The following is a 17,157-nucleotide window of genomic DNA, read 5'->3' as shown; positions in this document are numbered from 1 at the left end:
TAAATGTATCAACAAAAGTGGGTGCTACTATAGTATGCGGTCTACATCCAGGATGCAGTCGAGGATACCTGGTCTATCTATTATAGTGTGCAGTCTACTGATCACAATCTGAAAATTCCTGAAAGATTTGCTGAATATAATGAAATGTAAGAAAATTCTTGTAGAAAAAAATACGTATTCACAAGTAATAAACATTTAGTCTAAAAACGGTTTGTTGTCTTTCATTATTGTGTGCAAACCCTTCTGAGAAAAAATTATGGTGTTGTTTAGACGCACATGTATACAATGCTGGCAAAAAAATTTACAAAGTGAATAAAATGCATAAATCAGAAGAATTCTTATTTAAATTTTACAAATTAATACTTTGTCATATCAATTTACTATTAGTTAGGAATACGCCACAAAATTGGCTTAAACTAAAATAGTAAATTGATATGAGAAACTATTCATTTCTAAAATTAAAATAATTCATCTGATTAATGCGTTTTATTCACTTTGTAAAGTTTTTTTCTGGCGCTGTAATAGAATACAGGTTATACACCGCATCCCTCGGTAGTCTGCAAGCTATAGCAGAACCGCGATAGTAGACCGCATACTATAATGGCACTCAAAAGTGAGTGTGATCTTGCCGAAAAGTCAGATTTTCCCAACAAAGGGAAAACAATTTTTGAACGAATGGACCGTCTAAAGTATACGAAAACATCTTATACGAGAAACCAATTCATAATAAAACTTCCCAAAAAGTGCTTAAAAATTTATTAATTATTTTATACATAATATCAGAATTAAAATTATTAGTAGCCGAATCGTTAACATATTAAAAAACAAGTAAATTTCTTTGTAAAAGGTATATTTAAAGTTAAGGTATTCAGTTGCCACTTGAAGTCCGTTGTATGAGGTTCTATCATCTTGATATTGCAACCCACGTGGGGAGAATCTTGTAATACCTGAAGTTAAGTCCAGGTATATTTTAAACGTCACATCTATTTTAATACCATAATGTAAACAATTAAAAACTTTATAATATTTAAAGAGTTTTTACCCACATATCTTGGTGGCTCAGGCATGTACTTTGACCTGTAATAAGCACCGATGATGGAATTATTATTCAGAAAACGTTCTGTGATTTTTTGACGTTTTTTTATAAATATACCTTTTACAAATGAATTTAACTATTTTTTGTGCTTTATGGTATGCAGCCAGCTACGGGAATTTAATTTCCTCGTAGATTTTTATTAACATATTAGTTTGCCAACGAGAATCACATCTGCAAATCCATGACACAGATCGCGAACAAAATAAAAAACACTAGTAAACGGAATGTTTACCTGAATCTCTGATGCAGAGAAACTAGATGCACTCATTCGGCGTAGCGAGAGTGCCTACACCTGCCCTATACCGAGATCTCATAGTTCATGTCATAAATACTAGTACGATCGGGGGTGGGGGGCCGTTGGGTCATGTGCCCCGAGCATTGGGAGGTCTCCACCGTATCGGACATCTCCAACGCCCTCACGAACGACATGGGTCTTCTCCTGTTGTCCGTTACGGTGGGAGTACCCGCTCCTAACTGTTTTCTATGCACCTGAGGACTTTGTGGCGGGTAAACGGGAATACCGCCTCTAGCGGCGGGGTGGTACGTTCTAGGGGCGGTTGTATACTGCTGCGTCGGGCTAGTGGGGTTAGATCGGTAAAAGTCTGAAGGAGGGTATCCGGGTGAAGTGTCTTTCCACATGTAAACACCCCTCTGAGGAGAGTTCGCTAATTCTCGTATATTATCCACTGTATTGTTCGATCTGGGATAGGAGAGTTGCGCCTCTTGTCTTACCAGTTCACCTTCCGACATGAAGCGACGTTGGGGGCTGCCGTAGCCTTGGGGCATCATCTGACGTTGGACAGGGTTATCCTGGGACTGGAAGTCGTAGTAGTGCGGGGTTTGGTTTGAGTAAACCACACCGATGAAGTCGGGCCTTCGAGGCTGAGTCGGAGTACTTGGGTTAGATCTGTGAATAGCACAAGCAACTACTTACTAGCCGGTACAAATCCACACAAGCGAAGCTGCTTCAAAAATCATGTAACTCGAATAATACCAAACAAGCTGCGAGCAGTTTTCTTGTATATTTCTTTCAAGATCAATTATTAATTGAATCCCACAATTGACACTGTATATTTTATTACTGTCTATCAAGGCTTTTCCAAATTAAAGTTACACAATGAAAATGATGAAAGGGTTGCCAATTCGGGTCCATTATACAATGGGATATAGGAATTGAGTCAATACTCGCAATCTTAAGTTTGTATTTTAATAGTTGTTACATAATCATGGGGCGACCGGTTTCGAGGCTTACAATTTATGCCTAATCTTCAGGCCCAGTACATAAAGTCTTCACAATTACAAACTACAAGATATCAATTACGGAAAATGTCCTACAGCTAAAGATATTCGTGAAAGTCACCAGCCCCATCAAAACAGCAGTGGTGACTTCCACGAATATCTTTAGCTGTAGGACATTTTCCGTAACTGATATCTTGTAGTTTGTGATTGTGAAGACTTTATGTATTGGGCCTGAAGAAGAGGCATAAATTGTAAGCCTCGAAACCGGTCGCTCCATGATTATGTAACAACTATTAAAATACAAACTTAAGATTGCGAGTATTGCCTCAATTCCTATATCCAATTGTCACACAATGAAGTTTTAGTACAGAATATTTAGCCCATCAGTTGTATTACTCCAAATTAAAACTGATATAGGAAGTAAAATAAGGCACGGAAAAAAGTTAGCTCCTACCAACCGCAAGAACAGGCTGGATTTATATAAAATAAATACTGATGATACGATGTACTGAAGTTACGATGTCTAATCTGAGAAACTGTGGTATACGGAAGATCAAACTGTGATCAACTTAGTATTCATTCCAGAAGTCATTTGATACTGAAAAACTTGGACAAATCCTGAAGAAACTTAATAGGTACAGAATGGATCACTGATAGTCCTAAACCATTTATACCATCTACAAAAACAGGGCATGGCGACACCATATCACCAAAACTGTTCACGGTCATGCTTGGATATACTTTTAAGAAATCCGGCTGGAATGAGAGGAATAAACATCGACGAAGAAATGAGTAATCATTTAGGATTCACTGACGATGTTATCTTCTTCTTCAGATGCCTATTCGCTACGAATGTGGTGCGACCAAGATCACAGCAATCCAATTAATGCATTGATCAGTATAAAAAATATACAAGAACAAATTGAAAATTATTTTTTATAAATATATTTTTGAAATTTTAAAATAAAAAAGATTCATCGTTATAGTTTGTACTCTGTGTTTTTGTTGTCTTATATATGAACTACTGATACATGTGAGAGGTTAAAAATAAAAATGGACCGTACATCACATAATTTAAATGTTAAACCTTTTCGATTATGATTACCGACTTATTTTAATTGCCTGTCTTACCTCTTGTGCATTTATTTATTATTAGGAACGCTTAAAAAACTGTCCAATCTCTATAAAGAAATAACCCTCTTCTTTTTTCTTCTGCTGATCTCTAACGTATGGCCTTCATCTATATTTCATATATTTTCTAGTTCTCTAGCGTCTCAATGCCTTCCGTTAAGGATCAAATAATGAGTAAGTTCTCATGTTGTTTTTTAACTTTTTTTTCAGTCTTACGCCCTGATTTGAACGAGCAGATCTCTTGAATAATTACTTTGAAGTGAGTCCATCTTTATTATTATAAAATGGTTTTTGCTTTCTGAATTTTCTTTGTCCTCTTTTCTGTCTTTTAACGATTTTATAGCTCTCCGTGAACTCTAAAGAGACATCAAATATTTTTTTTATTACTGGATTACTACAAATACAAATTTTGCAAATGATTTCACAGCTTTAGTACCTTGTCGTTCTTTATTTCTCCCTGATTTTTAATAACTGTTAGTGTACCACTAACTTCAACTTTCCTTCTTATCATCCTATAATTACTGTCAGAAAGACTTCATTAATGAAATGAAAATCATAGTGAGACCGCTAACCCAACCATTAATTTTCTTCATATAACCAATACTGAGACCAACGAAGATTGTCATTGTGATGTATGAGATATTGAAAGCAAACAGGACACCACGCATCAGAAATACAATATCCAAACAGTATGTGCTTTACAAGGAAAGATACGCAGATAGAAAAAGGACGTGCATTGAGGGAGATGTAAATGAAGGAGTGACTGAAAAGGACGAAAAGAACTGATCTCAGCAGTATGAGAAGAGTGTTTTAGAGATATGGACTGACCCACTCCAGCTGTCAAGACAGAACAATATGAATTGGATGGGACAAATTATAAAAGAGCAAAATAACTGTATGGAAACTGTTTCGATCTGAAAAGTGTTCCAGTTGGGAACATGAAGGAATCATAATATGTTTGTTAATAGATCGAGAAAACTTTGGTGTAGTATTGTACAGACTGTGGAACACTTCTACAAGAAATTATCGTGGAAAATGTAAGGGAGAAAGTGAATAATGAGTGAGTAAAAGTGAGGAGTAGAGAAGAATCAAATAAATGTTTAATTATAGACAAAAAAATCTGTTGTGTAATAGTTTACAGAATATAAACGACTTGTAGAAGATATTATGGTGGAAAATAGAAGGGAGAAAATCAGTTCGTCAAAAACGTTATGGGTGGGCAGATGGCTTGAAAGGGGGTCAGCAAAATTTTCTGAGCGTGATCAACAGTAAAATTATAGAAAATTTGATTGACAATGTCTGCAGAGAGATAAGAGAAGCAGCTCTTAAAAACCAAGAGAACTAGATGTGAATATGAATAAATTTTAATATTTATATAATATTAAAATAATTAATAATAAATATTTTATACATTCCCTAAAGAGAAAAATAGTAATGAAAATGAATTAAAAAATGAAAATCTCGATACAACGTGGAGAAAGATGGCCAATATTATTAGAGATACTGCTTGGACAAACCTCATAAAAGAAGTTTCAAAATAAACAGAGCTGATAGTGGTCAAAGTGAAAAAAAAAAGGAGAAGAGAAAGATTCATATACAGTAGCAAGAACATAAAATATGTGATGATGATGATACACCAATTGCTCGTATTCAGTAATTTTTTTGGTTTATTTGGCTAAATATGGACTTTACGAATTTCTTTATTTTCAAGCCATGCACTTTTCTGGTTATCCTTGGACGATCTGGTGAGTTGATCTGGACAGCTTTTTATACTAGAATCTGAATGTATACAGTTTCACAAGAAATATCTAGTTTCACATAGTAACAAACTCAAACCAATCAAATTCCATTTTTGAGTAATATAAGTATTTTATTTTCGAGGCTAACACAACAAATAAATACAAAAACGTTCACAAATATTTATTAAAAATATTCTTTGTTAGGCCAAAGCTGCATCACCTTTTATTTAATACGCAAAAGCATACCTCTACGCTGAACGCAAAACAACCGGAGTCGAGCGTCATATTTCCGCTGTTGTCAAATTTCGAATTTGGCAGCAGAATCCGCGATGGATCGGGTTATACTACCAAATGTCATTTTAATTCGCTATTTTGAAACTATTTTTTACAATCGACAGTCGGGATATTGTATAAAATATAATAGGCAAATACCAGTGTGGGTTTCGCAAAGAAAAGTCAACTATCAATCAAATATTCCATAATCAGATAACCATTTGTTTGTGCCTATGACAGTGTAGACAGAAACGCTATGATAGAATTCAATATCCAAATACACTTAGTGAAAGAAGCCCTCTCAACAGTAGAAGGTAAGGTTAGAGTGCAGAACGGAGTATCAAGAACTTATAAAAACAATTAGGACTTGTGCCAGGAAAATAGCCTATCATGCCTCTTATTCAACATTGCCCTAGAGAAAGCTGTTAGCGAATGTGGAATAACAAGAGGAACCATTATTAACAGGAGTGTACAAATACTAGCGTATGCAGATGACATCCAGATGTACATCAAATGAAGTTTTCAGTGCAGCCGTCTCCAAAGTCCGGATGGCTATGATGATTGCCGACCTCCGTTACGGAGATCGCACTTGAAGAAGAAGAAGTATTGGTAAGTCCATCAAAATAAACAGGCTGCGGTGACTAGACTACTTAGAGAGACTGAACGAGATGGAGCCGTCATTTACAACCAAAGAGCAGAAGAAGTGAGAAAAAAGGCGGGCCCAAAGCAAGAAGCAGGTGGAAGATGACTAACGAGTATTAAGAGTACGAAATTGGAAAACCAAAGCGAAGGATAGAAAGGAATGGAAGCTGTTTATAGAACAGCCCAAGACCGAGCCATATCACGGCTCGGTCCTGGAGATATCTCATCTGAACTCATAAAATATTGATCACAAAGACTACATAGAAAGATCGAACCGATGTTTCAAAGAGCCATAAACTATAAACATATGAATACAGAAAACTGGGCAAAAACTAGCACGGAATAAGCGTAATATGAATAGGATATTGTGTAGAGAAAAACAGTAAAACCTACGTAAGCGAAACTTTTTTAACCGAAACATCGTTTAACCGAAACGGCTGACAGTTTCAATAAACTTTTATCGCAAAACGGAAAAAATTCGATGTTAATTTGTCAACATCGTCAACATTGGTTTTACACGACTAAAGAACGCAATTAAATATAAAACACATTATTACAAAATCACCTCATAGTATTTGTTAATACCAACTTTGTCAAAAATACTACGTAATTTGATACAAGAAGAATACAAAAAACAATGTTATTTTTAACCGAAATTCTTGTTATCCGAAATGGCCTCCCCCCAATTATTTCGGTTAACAGAGGTTTTACTGTATACTGAAAGGAAATGCACATCAGCGACAAAGGCAGGCTCAACGCAGACAGAACATTGGGATACCTTTTCAAATATCAAAATTGAAGTATCGGACTGTAAAAACACCATGAGTGTAAAAACACCATGACTGTACTGGTATTTGTCTTACATATATTCGTGAAAAAAGAAGAACCATAATGTACCTGTTACTTGTTTTCGTGTGAAACGAGATTGATTTCTAGAATCATATAAACGATATAACATATAACTACATAAATTTAGCGAAGAAATGTTTTAAATTGTCTTGAAACCATATTGTTACTATTTATTTATTGACGAGATTATCGAATCTATGACGCACAACCACGATTGTTTTGCTATTGTTGTAATGATTTTTACGTAATATCATTCTTGGTAAATAGCAACAGCTGTGATCAACAACGTGCCAACGTCCAACAACTGTTCGGCCGTTGGTACTTACCAATGACGTAATTAATTGTCTTGTTTGTTGAAAAATACTAACCGTTTGTTTGTTTTTAAGTACATTTGCCAAAATCCTATAGCTACATAAGTCTTTGATTTAGTTTTTACAAAATATTTTTACAATAGGTTAGAAGGCCCCTTTATAATTGCATTTAACAATAAAAATAACCTAATCTACTAGCAGACATGCCCGATGACAATCATTTTGAGTGAAGTTAGCCACATTTTTACAACTGATTTTGAATATGATTTGATTACGAAAATTGTTAACGATTATCTAAAAGATCATTGTAGTAAGCGAACAAAACATTTTAAAAACAAAATTAAAGCTTAAATTAACTGAAAGGAAACTGTTCTACACAGTTACGAAGCAAGATTTTGAGGCTTATGTGCAAAAATTTCGATGGGTAATATGGGTCTACCCCAAAATCCCGACAGCCAAAACCCGACGGCCAAAATACCGACACGCCAGAATCCCGACAGGCCAAAATTCCGACACGCCAGAATCCCGACAGGTTTGATAAGTTCCTTTTTAACATATAATTACATTTATTTCTGGTTTTTTGTTTATGGCTATCTGTTTTTTATTTTTTGTTACTAAGCAAAAGTATTTACCATTTAATATGAACTAATTTTCTAAATAAAATTTCTAACATGGGTATATGAATTAAATTATTTTTTTGCCAATATACATATAGTCCAATAATATATATGTATAATAAAATCCTGAATTCAAGTTTACTTTCATATAATAGATATTATCATTTCACTTACAACCTTCCATTTCAGTAAGTATAGATTTTATATTATAAAATGAAGTGTTTAATACTTTTTTCTTTTAAAATACATAATAATTAGTACCCGTACTTATTAGTAAGTAATTAATTTTTCAATTTCAATACTCTATAATATGATTTGGTATTGCATTTGAAAAGGAAACAATAAATATTCAAAATGTAGTGGTCGGGATTTTTGCTTATGCGGGGATTGTTGCATGTCGGGATTTTGGCAAAAAGTACTTCACGCACAGTTTCATACAATATTTTATCGACGATAAACAAATAAAAAAACTAACTCTTCGTCACTAGAATTCATTTCTATGCTACAATTTTCAGAACTTTGATATTTAAAAATTCTAACTTCTTTCAAACCACAAAACTGTCTGTTGTAACTTATTGCTCACATTTCATCACCATGACAACGCGAAAGTTAAGGATATTTGATTATATAAAAGTGTGCCAAAAAACAGTGCGAAAAAGTAAATCCCATTTAAAATACATTGTTACTTCACGCACACTTTAAATCCTTCACGCACTGCTATCTATAATGACAGTTTTCAGAAACTAAAAACTTATACATAATATGAGATAGAGTAGATAAATTATTTTATCTATAAATTATTTTATCTACTCTATCTCATATAATGTATAAGTTTTTAGTTTGTGAAAACTGTCATTATAGATAGCAGTACGTGAAGGGTTTAAAGTATGCTTGAAGTAACAATGTATTTTAAATGGGATTTACTTTTTCGCACTGTTTTGTGGCACACTTTCATATAATCAAATATCCTTTAGTTTCGCGTTGTCATGGTGATGACTTGATGACATATGAGCAATAAATTACAACAAAGGTTTTGACAGTTTTCTAGTTTGAAAGAAGTTTGAATTTTAAAATGTCAAAGTTCTAAAAATTGTAGAATAGAAATGTATTCCATTGACGAAGAGGTGCAGTTTTTTTATTTGTTTATCGTAGATAAAATATTGTATGAAACTGTGCGTGAAGTACCTTTTGCGCACTTACGCGATATATAGCACTCGCTTCGCTCGTGCTCTATACATCGCGTGAGTGCGCAAAAAGCATAATTCACGAACTGTTTCATAAATAACTATTTCATTACGCAATATAATAAATCTATAGATTTATTATATTGTATATATCTTCCTTATCTAGTATATATTCGTTAAAATGCATGCGCCTTCTTGCATTGTAGGTCTCAGATGTCAGTTGGCTATTGTCAAATATCACTTGTGACGTTGTGACAACTGTCAAGTGTCAACTGTTGTTTTTATATTACAAATATACAAAAACTCTCTGCTCTATCTTAGGAAGCTTATGTAGCCATAGGATTTTTTGAAAGAGAAACTTTCAAGAAGATTTACTACGTAATTACAGAAATGAGAGCTGCTAAATCATTAGAAGTTTGAATATATAAAATATCTATCCATAAATGTAAATAAATGCTATATACAGGATCATATATATTACAATTATATCCACAAAAGGTGTTGAATATTCTTAAAAAGGTGTGCGAAGCAATAGAAAAATATTTACCTGTAAGTTGGTAGTAAGAGTATTGGTCTAAATGCTAAATGTAGGGATGATAATATCATATATTTACCTTGAAGTAAATGAAAAGTGGGATGATGAGAATATAGAAATAAGTGGTGACAATAGGAAAAGCACCGGAAAGAAAGAGACCAAAACATTTGAAGGATAGATAAGTAAACAAACAAGGATACAAACAAAAATAAAATGAGTTTTTTTCCTTCTTTTGTGATGACTGCGGGAACTGAACCCATTTGCCAAACTACACTACTTATTGTTGATCTTAATATGTCTGTGAGGAAAAGAGTTTATAGTTTCGAGAAACTATAAACTCTATTACTAGTCACAAGAGTTTACTAGTCACAAGAGAACGAGAAATAAAAAGTTGGAAATATAGGAAAGATAAAACTAAGAAGCACAGAGACAAAAAAAATAAAGATAAAAACCAATACAGTTGAGTCCGCGAATCTTTACCCGTGCGTCATCATTTAAAGCATACGAAATAAGTCGATGCTAAGTCGGAAATTGAAATTTACTAAACGCAACAGCAAGTCACTGTCGCTTGCTGTTGCGTTTAGTAAATTTCAATTTCCGACTTATCATCGACTTATTTCGTGTGCTTTAAATGATGACGCACGGGTAAAGATTCGCAGACTCAACTGTATGTATAAATATAAAAGAGAGACAAGAAAGTTAGAAAATTGAGGACATAGGAGAAAAAGTCGATAACGAAGAAGACACTAAAAAAAGAATGAACCTGCACCTTTTGTAGATTTCAATTTTTTGAAAAAAAAAATATAAAGCAAAGAAACCATATACCTTTTATTTCTATTTACAATTTTTACAATAATTACAACTGTTACCAAAAAATATTTTCAAGCTACTGTCGTGATTTAAGCACAAACTGAATCTCCTTGAAATGTTTTGGTAAGTTTCAAATGGCCACTATAAAAGTACATCTTCCAAATGAAGAAGTTATTAGATAATTATCACTGAACTGAAAAATGCTTTGTTTCTATAAAATCCTATAAACTTAATATGTCAATAACTGCTATAGAAACGGAGGTATATACAGAGAAACACATGTAACATATGTATAACATATTTATCGCATTGTGTTATTCTTTAAACAGTGATGACAAACATGCAACAACAAGATAGATGTGACAACTTCACCGTGCATGGTAATATAACAATAACATTTTCAATGCCATTCTAAGAGTCACAACAAGGATTAGGTATATATGGAAAAGGTATAGCCAAGTAAAACTATATATAATAATCTGCACAGACAGAAGAAAAGCGCTACTAGCCCACAATAGACCACGTGTCATATTAGGGTTAGTAACGGAATGTCATGAGTCACTAGCCCAAGCTTCGGATGGCCTGAGTTGGTTAAAGGACACAATGGTAATAAAAGCAACTGCATTACTGACCAGTTAGCTAGGAAGGCGACAGGTCTAAGGCTCTTAGGGTCTGGTGATCCTTTTGGCTGGTTAACTACAACAATCGCGGAAATTGACAAATGTCACTACCACAGGCAAACCGTGAAAATATGGGAAGAAAGGCAAGAATGTAGACTTGCCAAAGTAACACTAAGGAACCTTGAAAGTCAGTATCAGAAAAGTTCTTGGGAATGACCAGGAAAACCATACGCTTGACTAGTGATGTTAGAAGAGAATATTCTCAAGAGAATATTCTCGAGAACGAGAATATTCTCAAGAATATCCTTTAGACCAGAAAATTCTCTCGAGAATATTCTCGGCAACAATTTTCTATATTTTCAAAAACTGAAACAAAAATAAAAACTAGATACGGGTCAAATTATTATAATTTAAAAAATATGTATACTCCGTCTAATATACTTACCGTTGCAAGTCATCCGCGTCCTAGCCCGCGACGTCACATGATACCAACACGAAATATTTAGGCGGTAGGTGTGTTCTATTTTTGAACCATTTTGCCGAGTACACTGGAATTACAGCCACTAGACATATTTTATTATATACGCGTAGAAATAATATTTGAAGATTTCTATTAATGTTAACTTAAAGAAATACACAATAATATGTTTCATTTAATTTGTATAAATGGATTACAAAGCGTTTTTATGAAGCACATTTTGTTCGGAACATACTGTAACTGTAATCGAACGAAGGTGACATTTTGGCATACATTTGTAACATTTATTTGACAGTTGTGATACACTTTGCGATACGATTTGACAGTTCGGATTTGTTTTTATTTTTTACTATACGTATTTGTTTTATTATATTTATTGTTTTTATTATTAACTTTAACGTAAGATTATAACTTAATTCTTGTTTTCTATTTCTAATGTTTTTATTTATTTACATTGAATATTAACTTGTTTTGTTGTATAATCCACATCACAATAATTATGTGATCTATTTGATTTAAAATGAATTCAGGATTTTTTTATACTTTGGCAACTATGTCAACTTAGATCTCTAACGTAGATAATGACGTGCAACGGTAAGTATATTAGACGGACTGTAGGTATCTTGTTTTTGCCAATCCCATGAACCACTAGCAAGGGTGTTTACAGTGTCCATATTTATTTATTTTTTGGTGCAATATTAACGTGCAATTATTTAGAATGGCATTTAAGCAGAGAAGAACAAGTTGAGGAAACTGAGTTCGTAGATAATTTAACAACTTTAAAATATGGTGATGATTCAGCTGAAATGATGGCAGATTTGGCACTTTATCGGTCTAAGGAGGGATTTTTTGGAAAATCATACGTTGTAAAATCAATTGAAAAACTAGACTTAATCATATGGTGAAAAGGTACATGTTTCGGAACAAAATTAACTAAAATAGTAGTTGATATATTAAGCATTTTTTATCCACTCCTCTAGAAGAAACTGGCTCACTGCTGAACGGGCTCGTAAGGTAACTTTTATTGCTCACAATTTAACATTGTTAGACGTAGACCAATCCATGACTAAGCTGGCCACTCGTGAGAAACAAAATCCCACAACTCATCAGTACATTGAAAAATGAAGATTGTAGATGACTAGGATGAGCTACTGATAGAAATAGATTCTGAATCTGAGGTCTCATCTTTTATCATACCAGAAAGAAAATTTCATTTTTTTATTAAAGAAATTTTGTGTTTTCTGTTGTTTTTGTATTTTTTTATATACAATACAAAGAACACTGTTTTTTCGTCTATTTCAAAAGCCTATTTTTCATCTTCAACAATATTCTTAAGTGCGTCATGGGGTTCATTCTCAGAAAATTCTCCATATCAAAAATATTCTCGAGAATATTCTCTAATTTTTCATTCTCGAGAGTTTTCCAACCCTACGCTTGACCAGTTGGTTTTTTAAGTGGCCATTGTCAACTAAGCAAATACTCCATACACTGGGGCTAGTAGACACACCTCTATGCAAGAAGTGTGAACGAGATGATGAAACTGTCGAGTATGTTATACGTGAATGTCCGGAGTTATCGTTAATACGAGAGTATGTTTTCGACGAGCCCTAACCTACACCTGCCCACATAAAAGATATATCTTCTGATGCTTGTCCACCTTTCTGAAAATGACAGGATGGACAATGAGCTAAGGACGATAGCTCCCTGGGAGGATGCACAATGGGTCAATTGTGGCCTAAGTACTCTGGGACTTGACTCACTCTCACTACTCTACAGATACAGATAGCCGAAAATGTCCGGTGTGTCACAGTACTTAATGTGATTCAATGGGAGCTTGTTGACAATGGCGATTGGGGATATGTAAGATCGTTTCTCACTCGGTACTCCGCATCTACACTAGGCAAGATTTTACACAGGGAACTATAATCGTCAATAGATAGTTGTTCATGAGACATGATGTATCGACGATTGGATACATAAACTTGATGTTAATAAAGAATGTTACACGCTGTACACACATCTCCGGTTTCGACAAAACAACCCTTTCGACTGAAAAGTTACATAAATCACATAGATAATTATTAGTGCAGTTACTGAAGGCGGATATGAGCTATTACCTCCGATTTCGTTGAACCTCCATTGATTTGCATGAAAATTGGTGAGTGGTTAGAGGATATCTCAAGGAACAAAGGTGACATGGTGCCAACTTGCGCTTTTACCGTGGGGGTGGATGCCATCCCTCCTCGGGGGTGAAAATTATTTTATTAAAAATAACCGCACAATTCGATAGAGGGACAAATTATAAGTAAAATTTGTTATATAAAGTTATTAAAATAAATCAAAACTTTTTTAGTTATTAAAGATCAAAGATTTTGATTTTTCGTGAGAAAATGCATGCTTTTAACCGATTTTTCATAAATAACTCAAAAACTATAAGTTTTCACAAAAAAGTTATTATTATCAAAATTGAGGCTAATAAAAAATCAAATAAACTCCTTACTAGAAAAACCTTTCTATGTTAACTAAAAGTAAGTTATAGGTAATTGAATGTATATTTCTTTCGTCGAGTACCCAAATCTAAGTATTCAAGCTTAAATACTGGCAAAATTATGCATTTTATAGCATAAACTTAATAACCATTTGTCAAAGTTCATAAAAATATCTATCAAATAAGCCCTCGTACAAGTTGATAGCATTAAAATTTATGCACCAAAAATGTTTCAAAATGTGTCTTTTAAAAATTTTTCCAAAAAATGTTATTGTTTTTTTGTAAATAACTCCGTTAATGTTTAAGATCTCAGGTTCACCTAAAAACTAATTAAAAGTTTATTCTAAGAGCTATTAAATCATGTCGAAATTAGTCTTTTAAACCTTTCACTTTTTTAACAATAAAAGGTTAAATGGCCCCGGTTACATGGTTCTCACAGCATAATTGAAATTTTAAACGCTTCTATCTCGGGTATTTTTTACTCTACGGAAATAGTAAAATGGGCAAAGTATTTGGAACAAAAAAAAACTAAAATTTAGTTACATAATATTTTTTACGTATATTGAGTATTTTTGGAGTTATTATCAAAAGAAAATGAAAAGTACGATAATTTTAAAAATTCAGATTTTTTTAAATTGTATCTTTTTTTCAAAAATATGCATTCTACACCGGTGAAAATTGTTGAAATCATTAACTATGTTAACATAAAGAAATTATTGTGAGGATTGCTACAAATTTTAATTTTTGTGGAAATGGCGTATGTTTTATTTTAAAATGCATCGTTTTCCCGTTATGTAAGCTTGAATACTTAGATTTGAGTATTCGTCGAAAAAAATATACATTCAATTACCCATAACCCACTTTGAAATAACATTAGTTTAGTTCTTTAAGTGGGGAGTGTATTAAATTTTTTATTATCTATAATTTTGTTAATAATAGGTTTTTTACAAAAGCTTATAGTTTTTGAGTAATACCTGAAAAACAGCTTTAAAACATGCATTTTTTTAAGAAAAAATAAAATTTTTGATATTTAATAACTCAAAAAGTATTGATTTACGTTAATAACTTAATATAACAAATTTTGCTTAGAAGTTGCCGCTCTATCGATTTCTGGTATTTTATTTATTAAAAAAAAAGTTCACCCCCGAGAAGGGGTGGCATCCACCCCCAGGGTAAAAGCGCAAGTTGGCATCATGTCACCTTTGTTCCTTGAAGTATCTTCTAACTGCTCACAAATTTCCATGAAAATCGATGAAGGTTCAACGAAATCGGAGGTGAAAACCTTCATTGACTCCACTATATGTATTTTGTAGCGAATCCACGAATATCTTTACTACAACAGTGATGCAAATTTGTTAGATCTTTAGAAAAGTCGTATAATCTTTTTGTTTCCCCGCATATACCACTCGTTTTTAGAACTTAACGTTTTGAATCTTCCTTAACAATAAATAAAACGAAAAAGTAAAAGTATATGTACAATTATTAAAAAATGTATAAAACCAGATTGTCTGAGGCGAGACTTATAAATACTACGGTGGAGAAAGTTTTAATAAATATCAACATGCTCTTCGAATCCTAAAAGTGGACTTTTATCTCTTTAAAAGTAGAGGTAGATATCCCTTCTTTTCATGCATGACTAGAAACACATTACCTAAGTGTAAGAAAAAATAAAAAAAAACAGTTAGCAAAAACGAAAAGAATGAGTGGAGGTAGTAGAGGTTAGCAATAAAGGAGTAAGCTTGATGTTAAGTATTATAAAGCAATATACGTTTAGCGTCTTATTATGTTACGAATATGTCTAAAATAATGTCAAATATTGAAAACATACGCGGCGACAATAATTGCAAACTTCCCACTGAATATTTTTAGTCTTCAAAGTTTAATCACCTAGTAAAGGTACATGTAACCCATAGAAAGACGATCAAATTTAAGATCAATGATATCAAATTTATTTACAATTACGTGTTTATTAACACGTTGACGGACAGAACGTCTAGAGACGTCTAATTTCCATTGATGTAATGTGTCACAACACTTGCTTATACATTTGACGCATTGTCCGCCAAGGTGTTAAACTAACTAATTAAGAATTTTTATAACAAGAAGTTATTAAAAATTCCATGATACCTACCGAACGGTACATATCCTTCATGAGCCTTACGTACTTCCCAGGAACCCATTTCTTTCTTATACATCTTCATATTTCTCTATCAACTGTCTCAAAATAAACAAGAAAGTACGTAAAACTCATGAAGGATATGTATAACGGAGCCTACACCAAAGTAAGATATGTGAAAAATTAGATAGTATGGAGGAGAGAGATATGAGAATATAACAAAAAATTTAGCATTAAAATCAGAAAATAGAGCACACGAAAAAAGAATAGAAGAGCTAGAAGAGAAGTAAGAAAGAAAAATATTATAGTATACGGTGTAGCAGAAATAGAAGGCGAACAAGAAAATGGTATGAAAAGCAGTATAAAAAATATTGCACTTAAAATCCAAGTTGAAACAGATGTAAATGTAAAACTCAAAACGATAATAGCTGAGAACTACGTCACTGGAACTTAAAAACGGTACCAAAAGTACAGAAATAATGAAGCAATCGAAAAAACGAAAATGAACCGACATTTACTTAAGTGAAGATTACTTTAGGGAAATACACGACCATAGAAAAATACTTAAACAGCACTTAAAGGAAGCAAGAGAAAATGGTCACAAAACATCTAAATTATAATAAAACAAACAAAGACGATAAAACATATACTGCAGAAATCTAGGATATACGACAAATCAGACACAAAGAGACTCAAGACTCAAGCAAAGACTTAACAAGGTTTATTGTATAAAAGCGAAAAGTCTCAGATACAGAATTCACCATCATCATTCTCTTTACCTTATCCCTATGCGGGGTCGAATTCCCTAATTGCATTTCTCCACACAATTCTATCTTGGGTCATATCAATGTTAATCCCCTTTACCAACATGTCCTGCCTTATCGTCTCCGCCCAGGTCTTCTTTGGTCTTCCTCTCCTACTCCTTCCAGGAATCTGCACTTCAGCTATTCTTCGTATTGGGTGATTAACGTCTCGACGTTGAACATGACCAAACCATCTTAACCTATGCTCTCTCATTTTGGCATCAAT

The 17,157-nt window shown here is 33.3% G+C and overlaps 1 protein-coding gene across 2 annotated transcripts in view; it reads right to left on the bottom strand.

Moving 5' to 3' along the window:
- Nucleotides 1-741: 741 nt before the first annotated feature.
- The window catches only part of LOC114334512 (palmitoyltransferase ZDHHC8), a 102,151-nt gene continuing 85,735 nt past the window's right edge, over nucleotides 742-17,157 (bottom strand). The window contains exon 9 of one of the 2 annotated variants that reach the window (XM_028284563.2): nucleotides 742-2,003. In XM_028284563.2, coding sequence (XP_028140364.1) covers nucleotides 1,394-2,003 — 610 coding nt within the window. In that variant the 3' untranslated portion in view covers nucleotides 742-1,393. Of the gene's footprint in view, nucleotides 2,004-5,371; nucleotides 15,664-17,157 lie in introns of those variants that run through there. The other variant, XM_028284564.2, reaches the window with a different exon arrangement.

Source organism: Diabrotica virgifera, chromosome 2 (genome assembly GCF_917563875.1).
Source record: "Diabrotica virgifera virgifera chromosome 2, PGI_DIABVI_V3a".
NCBI classification, from domain to species: Eukaryota; Metazoa; Arthropoda; class Insecta; order Coleoptera; family Chrysomelidae; genus Diabrotica; species Diabrotica virgifera.
The sequence above is the reverse complement of the archived record's forward strand: the minus strand, read 5'-3'. Positions and strand labels throughout refer to the sequence as shown.